This window comes from Scleropages formosus, chromosome 11 (assembly GCF_900964775.1).
Source record: "Scleropages formosus chromosome 11, fSclFor1.1, whole genome shotgun sequence".
NCBI classification, from domain to species: Eukaryota; Metazoa; Chordata; class Actinopteri; order Osteoglossiformes; family Osteoglossidae; genus Scleropages; species Scleropages formosus.
Genome location: NC_041816.1, coordinates 15,298,139 through 15,307,151, shown reverse-complemented (window position 1 = coordinate 15,307,151; position 9,013 = coordinate 15,298,139). Strand labels below are relative to the sequence as shown.

The 9,013-nt window shown below is 40.2% G+C and overlaps 1 protein-coding gene across 1 annotated transcript; it reads left to right on the top strand.

The window, feature by feature from the left end:
* Positions 1 to 20: 20 nt before the first annotated feature.
* slc28a1 (solute carrier family 28 member 1) lies at positions 21 to 8,718 on the top strand. The gene is made up of 18 exons (XM_018763428.2): positions 21 to 227; positions 540 to 619; positions 950 to 999; positions 1,893 to 1,969; positions 2,799 to 2,988; positions 3,291 to 3,432; positions 3,710 to 3,823; positions 4,155 to 4,232; positions 4,372 to 4,452; positions 4,544 to 4,624; positions 4,827 to 4,952; positions 5,647 to 5,777; positions 5,897 to 6,065; positions 6,698 to 6,895; positions 7,342 to 7,423; positions 7,855 to 7,953; positions 8,048 to 8,153; positions 8,595 to 8,718. Exons 1-18 carry the CDS (start codon positions 224 to 226, stop codon positions 8,707 to 8,709), a joined length of 1,923 nt encoding a protein of 640 aa, XP_018618944.1. The 5' UTR covers positions 21 to 223; the 3' UTR covers positions 8,710 to 8,718.
* Positions 8,719 to 9,013: the final 295 nt, after the last annotated feature.

Sequence of the window (9,013 nt, the reverse complement as noted above, 5' to 3'; positions counted from 1 at the left end):
TAGAGCCTTTATCACTGTATCACGAACTTGTGGGATGTGCAAGTACACATCTGGATGATTCCTAGTTTTAGCAGTAAGTTAACAGCTAGACAACTCTGTAGACAACTGTATCGTTCTTTAACCACTGTTAATCAGTGGTACTATTCTCTGAAAAGGTTAAATATATGGTACTGAGAAGTTTTTCTTTCACTGCACCGTGGCCCGGCCAGTAAAAGGACCTGTAATGAGTAAGCTATTGCATGATGTACTTTGTCTTTTTAGAGGCTTGTCTGAAAGAGTTACAAAGTTTTATGTACCTGATAATAACGAGGAATGTAATTCGTAAAACGGTGTTTCCTTGTAGCGTTTCCTCTGTTTGAGCTTCTAATTTCCAAAACTGTTCCAGGGGAATGCGGAGTTTTAATGGACTCTTCACTTTACAGTCCTGTCTTCAGTTCATGGAAAGAATGCAACAAGTGACAGACATCAACAGAGAATGGAGCTGCATAAAGACATGCTTTTGCTGTATCTCATTTAAATGTATACAACCTATTTTTCAGTGGCTGCATCTGAAAACCAGTTGGATGAAGTATCCAATTCTAATGGACAAGGGATAACCAATTGTGGATTTGAATTACAGGTAAGGGTTTCAAGCAAAATATGTTTACATTAATTCAAAAATAATTACATAAAATTGTTTTTAAAAGAGTAGGGGGTGCGGTGGCGCAGTGGGTTGGACCGCAGTCCTGCTCTCCGGTGGGTCTGGGGTTCAAGTCCCGCTTGGGGTGCCTTGCGGCAGACTGGCGTCCCATCCTGGGTGTGTCCCCTCCCCCTCCAGCCTTACGCCCTGTGTTGCCGGGTTAGGCTCCGGTTCCCCGTGACCCCGTAGGGGACAAGCAGTTCTGAAGATGTGTGTGTGTGTGTTTTTAAAAGCTTTAATACTGACAAAATTTCTTTATTTCTCTCTTAGGAGGAACAAACCACGGATGTCAGTCATGTGGACGGGAGACTGAGGAGAGGGTGAGGACCCAATCGCGGGTTGTTTATTGATTCAAACTAGAACAAGGGACAGGCAAGTGTCGTTGCCAGGGGACAAGCAAGGGTTTTGAGACGTGCAGACGTTATCCCGGGGACGAGACGAGAATCGAGGTCGGGGAGATAAATCAGGAGGTCCGGAACTGGGAGGACAGGAATCGGGGAACCAGGGGAAAAGGACAAGGAGGGGTAGCAAGGGCAAGAAGCTGACGGTCAGTGCTAGGCTTTCGCACAGGGAGCGGTGGAGTTAAAGAGATTCCGCAACCTTGTCACAGGGCCTGTGAGACAGAGCTGCCTCTTTATTCCTGGTCACTCTTATTGGTGGCAGGTGCGGATAATTTAAACTGCTTATAAAATTGGTGTAATTTGAGAACATTGATGATTTCAACTGTTTTATTCTTGCCATTAATGTTCTATTTCAGTGTCTTTAAGTATGCTTTTAAATTTGTAACCGTAACTTCGATCTGATTCAAATCTGCAGTCAACAAATTATTACATGGACTTCAATTTATACAGTCACATGCTGTAGATAAACAGTGGACTAGTATTTTGGGTAATGGGTGTAAAAGTTCCCAACATGCTTTTTCTGACTTGTAAGTAAAAACAACAACCTGTGAATATGGAATATTTTTTTCTTTTAAGGAAACGATAAACCTTCTCTGTATATAAATCACTGTAACCAAAAGCAGAGGAACTGAAAAAAATCTCAGCAAACAATGAAATGACACAGAATAACAACTGAGCAAACAAAAATGCGACCAGAAATTTCAATAAAAAATGAATAAGGATATTAAAGGTTTTGAAATGTAATGCATTGCCCAGTGCTAATATGCTTTGAGAGACTGGAACTGACTGATAGTTTTCTCTCTGTTTTTCAGTCTTTTCAAAGCAGAGAGTTTTTGTAAAGAACAGTCCCAAACTATTAAGTACATTGTTTATGGAATACTTTCATGTGGTAAGTGACCTTTTCCTCTGTTGTCTGTCTATACTGTTGCTGGAGTAGTAATAGCCCAGATAAAGGAAGAAGAATTGCCTTTAAAATCATACTTGTAGCTAAATTGTATATAATGAATAGCTTGCGTATATGTACAACATCTCAGACTGATATAAGTATTGCATATAGGTAAGTGAAATTGATACATGATCATTATTGTAACAAAGAGATCACATATGGTTCAATATGACTTTAATTCAATATTAACATGTATAAATAACTGCTGTATTGGATGGAACAGTTATTATTGATAATGCATGAATAAATGGAAGGGGGTGTGGTGGCACAGTGGGTTTCGACTGGGTCCTGCTCTCCAGTGGGTCTTGGGTTCGAGTCCCGCTTGGGGTGCCTTGCAACGAACTGGCGTCCCGTCCTGGGTGTGTCCCCTCCCCCTCCGGTCTTACGCTCTGAGTTGCCGGGTAGGCTCCGGTTCCCCGCGACCTCATATGGGACAAGCGGTTCAGAAAATGTGTGTGTGTGGGTGTGTGGGTGTGGTGGCACAGCAGGTTTGGCCGGGTCCCACTCTTTGGTGGGTTGGGGGTTTGAGTCCCGCTTGGGGTGCCTTGTAACGAATTGGTGTCCCTTCCTGGGTGTGTCCCCTTCCCCTCATGCCCTACACCGTGTGTCACTGGGCTAGGCCCTGGCTCCCCGAGACCCTGCTTGGGACAAGTGGCTTCAGCATGCATGTGTGTGAGAATAAATGGATCAGTCTATATAGACTAATTACCTGGCACCTACAAATATTCATCTCTGCTTCAGTGGATTAGGTTTTTGTTTGTTTCCCCCCCAGGTTATGTAGCTTACTTCATTGCGGCTTGTGTGCTAAATTTCCAGAGGGCCATTGCTCTTGTAGTCCTGAACTGTCTGGCTGTTTTCTTCATCATCTATGACCTTGTGAAAAGATACAAAGGAGACAGCTTAAAGCGATGCTTCAGACCTGTTGAGAGATGTTTCAGAGGCAACGTGCGATGGCTCAAATGGTGAGCAATTCCAAGCAGAACACACAAACCTTCTCCTCGGCGTTCACAGCTGGCTGCTAGAGATCTGGAAACTGCAAACTGGCATTTTCCCCATTGCAGAGACACCTCTTCTGCCTGAGTGACTTTGAAAGTTCCCAGTATTATAAAGGTGTAATTCAGACTCAAAGGCATCATACTTGATAGTGCCCACTGGGAACTTGAACCAACTAACTGTCTTAAGGTTACAGGTCTATGTTATTAACCACTGCACTACCTGTCTACACCGTCTCTTCCGTGAATAATGGAAGGAAATGTGCTCATAGGGTGTTCCTGGTGGTGGTACTGGCTCTCTTGGTGACCTGGCTGGCAGTGGACACATCCAAACGTCCTGAGCAGCTCATCTCCTTTGGAGGCATCTGCTTGTTTCTCCTCCTGATATACATTTTCTCTGTTCACCGTGAAGCAGTAAGCAACTAAACAGCAAAAATGTGGAATGCTACCCATGTTCCAGCTGCCTCCTCCTTAACTACAGATGCCCTGCATGTGACTCATTGCAGTCATTGGTATTCGTACCTTATATTCAACAATTTGCTCGTTGGGTTTTCTTTACACTTGTACCTCTCTCACTGTGACTTCAGATCTTTTTTTTCTGTGAGAAGCCCACAAGCGGCTGAATTACTGTGATGGATGACATTTTCACAAGCAGGACCTCTTAGAAATTATTGCTTTTTTGTGGTCAAAGGTGTCATGGCGAGCTGTGTTTTGGGGTCTTGGCTTGCAGTTTGTTATTGGCCTCTTCGTAATACGAACTGAACCAGGCCTTACAGCCTTCAAATGGCTTGGAGATCAAGTACAGGTAAAAACTGTTAAAATCATTTATATAATTTGGCACACTTAGTACAATAAAACTGATGTGGTAAATCTGATGAAAATCTTTACTTACCATTGTCTTTTGATTTCTCTTTAATAGACTGTTAATTATCTATTAATGTGATAATTGCAATGGGAGTATATCTAAAAATAATATAACTTTGGCACTGCATGAATCATATCCCCCATAAAATAAAAACCCACTTCTTTGAGATGTACAAGGTTTTTTGTAGCAGATATTTTTTAATTGTTCAAATTGTTCATAATATGTTGCTTCATTTTTCTCAGTGTAGAAATATTTTTTTCTGTTGTTGCAGATATTCTTAAACTACACCATTGCAGGATCATCATTTGTGTTTGGAAATGATCTGGTCACACAAGCCTTTGCATTTCAGGTCAGCATGCTGCATCAGTGCATTTGACCAAATATAGTTCTTGACATTTACATTATGTAAACCACATTTATTTACAATCTCTTCATCTAATCTGCATTTATTTTTTATTATTTACAATGATTATCTCCTTTTTCTTCAGGCTTTACCCATCATTGTGTTTTTCAGTAGTGTAATGTCTGTCCTCTATTACCTTGGAATCATGCAGTGGATCATTATCAAGGTAAAATAAAATGTATCAGTGGCGCAGTCTATCTACTGACATCTGTATGGCTGTTTTTCTAAGAGAAAGTGCTTTCATATTTGTTCTACAGATCGCATGGATCATGCAGATAACAATGGGAACTTCTCCCACTGAGACTTTGAGTGTAGCAGGCAACATATTTGTCGGGCAGGTGTGATGCACCTACACACAGGCATATTGTATTTATGACTTTAAGATGAAACATGGTTAACAGAACCCTTTGTGGATTTAGCTTCACTAGTGCACCTACATTTTCTGTTTTACACAAAATTTACTAAAATATGACTGACTATTTATGTTGAATATGTGTGCTGATGACAGTGCAAATTCTCGTTGCCATGTTTTCCTTCTAGACAGAGGCTCCACTGCTTATCCGGCCCTATCTGCAAGAAATGACCAAATCTGAGATCCACGCAGTGATGACTGGTGGCTTTGCCACTATTGCAGGCAGTGTGATGGGAGCATACATTTCATTTGGAGTGAGTCCATAAGTGCAGTTATCCTTTTGTATGTCCTTTTCTGATGTCACAGAATTGCCTGTCTAAAGCGAAAGGAAACGTGTTTTTTGGATCTCTGAAAGTCGCAATATTTCTGTTCGTATTTTCAGTATCTGTCTTTCAATAAACTCTTTTCAGAATATCAAAGTCAAAGTCAACTTTATTATCATTCCTACAATATGTTCAGGACATACACAGGAGTGAAACAGCGTTTCTCCTGGACCATGGTATGAACATAGAGAACAATATATTCTATTACTACCTCAACAATTTACAATAACCAGCTACCAAACTAAAAACACTATGAGATAAAGTGCAGTGGTGTGGTCAATTCAATAAATACAAATGTAAACAGATTTTAAAGTGGTAGTGCAAAAAAGTAAGATTTTTTTGTGCAATAATTGTGGAAATGAGGGTTAGTGTGACTAATGTAGGTCAATGTGGAGTGTATTAAAGAAATACAGCAGCTATACTTGGGATAGACAGCAATTTAAGTGACGTTTCAGCAGAAACTGTCAGTGGCATAAGAGGACAATCTCTGCAGATCGTATTAAAGTGGCTGGTGTCATTGTAGATGGGGGGTGTGGGTGCGGAGGTCACAGTTCAGAAGTCAGGTATGATAAGGGTGGTCAAGAGGATATGCTATTTCTGTTCATCTGCTATTTTTCTTTGACAGATTGATGCAGCTTCCCTAATTTCAGCCTCTGTAATGGCAGCCCCCTGTGCCCTGGGTTTAGCAAAGCTTTCCTACCCTGAGACCTGTAAAACCAAGTTCAAGACTAAAGACCAGATCAAGGTGGACAGCAGGTGTGTGCTCGGCTCACTTCAAACTCCAAAAATGAGTCATTTTGGCTATCACATTTTTTTGTACTAACTCTCTGTTTTAACACAAAAAAACATAACAATGGATTGCTCTGTTTCATAAGTGGGGAGCAAAATATCCTGGAGGCTGCCAGCAATGGAGCATCTGCATCAATAGCACTTGTTGCTAACATTGCTGCTAATTTGATTGCTTTCCTGGCCATACTGGACTTCATAAATGCTGCACTAAAGTGGCTTGGAGGGATGGTGGGATATCCTGAGATAACATTTGAGGTATGAAGAATTCTTCTGGCTTCTGGAAAAATTTCTATTTAGTGCTCCATTTACCGTCGAAGCGGAAGATTGTTGTTGGCACCACGGCTATAGATGGATTAAATCCCTACATCAAAGCATAACCAGAGCCCTGAAGACTTAATGAGTATTAAAGATGAGCTATTAGATATTTTCTTTTCAAACAGAAACATTAATTTTTTCTATATTGTCCTTTACACTAACGTTTGGGACAAATCCTAGCCAGCAGCCTGAGAAGAGAGTAATTGAGGGGATAACTAGAAAAGAGGTTGGCTAAGATATCTTGGTCTAAGTCCGTTTGGAACGTAAAATATATGCAACACTAATTCTGACAATGTAGGGAGGTTAGCACAAGGCTTTGTTTACTTCGTGAGAACTGTTGAGGCTGAATTCTGCACCCTGGAGATACGGCATGGAGACTTTTGAATGGCTTGATAACATAATTTTAAAGTACTCAGTCTTGGAGGTATTTCCATTAACATTTTATGCAACTGGATATTAGCGAAAAAACAATAAATCAAGAGTTCCCTTCCTGGTGTGTGAACGTAACAATTTAGCCACAAATCCAATTCTTTAATAGCTCTCGGAGATAACTGTGTTCCTGTGCTCCACAGATGATCTGCTCCTACGTGTTCATGCCTGTGACTTTCATGATGGGAATCCCTTATGAGGAGTCTTTTGTGGCTGCTGAGCTCATTGGCACCAAACTGTTCCTAAATGAGTTTTTGGCCTATGAGAGACTCTCTAAACTGAAAAACAACAGGCTCAATGGTTTGCCACCTGTCAGTGATTCGGAAAGGCAATGGATCTCGGTCAGTCTTTTTTCTGTATGTCATCATTGTTAGTGTTGTTAAGGCTTAGTTAATCAGTTAAGTCAGGTGGTCTTGTACATTGGCGAAATAAATATTTACAGGATCATGACTGTGATCATGAACATTCAAGGGATCTACATAAGGGAAACAGGGCCAACTGATGAGCATAAATTTCTGGAGTTCTGCAGAGGTCTCCCAAAAGCAACATCTCACCTAAGGTTGTCCTAAGAACGAGGCAGGCAATGTAATATTCAGAGCCGTCGCCTTACAGTCTGACGATTCTGGTTCTGAATAACTGTTTCATGGTGTGGTGCTCTTGAGCAAAGTACTTAGCCTGAATTGCTCCGGTAAAAACTGTGTGAATGAGTAATTCATTGTAAGTAGTTAAGCATACAGACATAATAGCCATACATTACCTGTTTGTAACTCCACTTTCGCAATTACAGGTCAGATCAGAAACCATCTGCACATATGCTCTTTGTGGTTTTGCTAATTTCACCTCACTGGGGATCATGATTGGAGGACTGTGTGAGTAAACTTTCAGAAACATTGTTTTCAGCATTTTAGTGTTTGAGATGAGTAATCTGTTTATTACTTTTGTTTGATTTCATTTTTGTGTTTAATCATCGATTAATACATAGTTAAGCCTTTACACAGCCGCTACTCCTGTATTGTACGTATACATTTGTGTACCTTTAAAAAAAAAAATGTAGGAAGGTGATCAGGAATCGTCTATTCTGGGTTTTGTGCACCTACTCATGCGATGAACATCGGTGCATAAAGTGGAAAGAAACAAAGTTTTATTTAAGAATCACATGTCTGCAACTATGTCTTTTTCTCCCAATGTAATGCACAAATTGTATTTCTGTGAGATGTACGTCGCTTTGGAGAAAAGCATCTGCTAAACGAATTAATGTAAATGTAATCACGTTTTGAACCCCTGTTTTTGCTTTTTTAAGCATCTATTTGTCCATCCAGAAGAGGGGATATATCTAAGACAGTGATGAGAGCTCTGTTTACAGGGACCTGTGCATCTCTGGTAAATGCGTGCATTGCTGGTATGTTTGTCCAACATCAGAGGCATTCTTCTCTCCCCATAAAAATACATATATAAAAATATATAAAATACATTTAAAATTGTGTGTCTGGCAGGGCTTTTGTTTGTTCCTCCATTGGACTGCCTGGATGTGTTCAGAAATTCTGTCTTCAACAGCACCTTTTCCAACATTACAACCTGTTGTACCGATCTTTTTGGAAGGTAAGAACCATTTTTAGAACTCAAAATGTGAAATGTCGGGGACTTCAGCCAGAAACTTTGAAAAAATTTTCATTTGAAGTCGTGCCAGTTTGACAGGAAGTGCTTTATGTGTGATCCTTGGATGAAAAACAAAACTCTCCTTAACTTTTAGTTGAGGACCCTGTCGATATTACATTCAGCGTGTCCGTGTGGAATAAAAACACAAATTATAACATGTCTAAAAAATATCACTAAATGCAGCTCACTCGAAGGAGGGATGCACTAGAACAACCTGACCTGCATGTATCTGACTTTCTATAAACAAGAGAACAGGCCAAATCCAGCTCATCAATCATGCAGATACCGTATGTTTATGTCTGAAAGAGCTGGGAGGGAGTAGAGGAGAAAGGTAGAGACCCACACCTTAAATGTGGACTTTCTGTCACCTGTGTTGTGTTGCAGTGCAATTAATAATGGAACTGCTGTGCATTTCACTGGATCCTGGAGCAACGTGATGAATGCCACCCTATACTTCACCAGCTGTTGTGACTTATATAATAACACTATGTGTTTCTGAAACTCATGAATGCCCTGTGATGGAATGAAGTGATTTCATGAATCTAAGATTTAAGGATTTCCTTCTGGAATCTTTATAGTTGTGTTCCTGTTTTTTTTTTTTTTTTTTTTTTTTACTAATTTAAAAAAGAGTTCATATGCAGTAATAACTTTTCAAATACATCAATCAGTAAAGTTGGAAAGATGTAAGCCTCTTGTATAGACTATTTTTGTGACTTTTTATTTTTGTGATTGTATACTATGTTCTTGAAAACTTCTCTGGAAGACACTGGTTTCTGCTCTGTCTCAGCTCTGTATTGTTGATC

Bases quoted from the DNA above. Each gene is read 5' to 3' on its own strand.
- slc28a1 (XM_018763428.2), top strand. The intron at 3,824-4,154 runs GTAAAAACTGTT...CTGTTGTTGCAG, and splicing joins GGCTTGGAGATCAAGTACAG to ATATTCTTAAACTACACCAT. The intron at 4,453-4,543 runs GTAAAATAAAAT...TTTGTTCTACAG, and splicing joins TGCAGTGGATCATTATCAAG to ATCGCATGGATCATGCAGAT.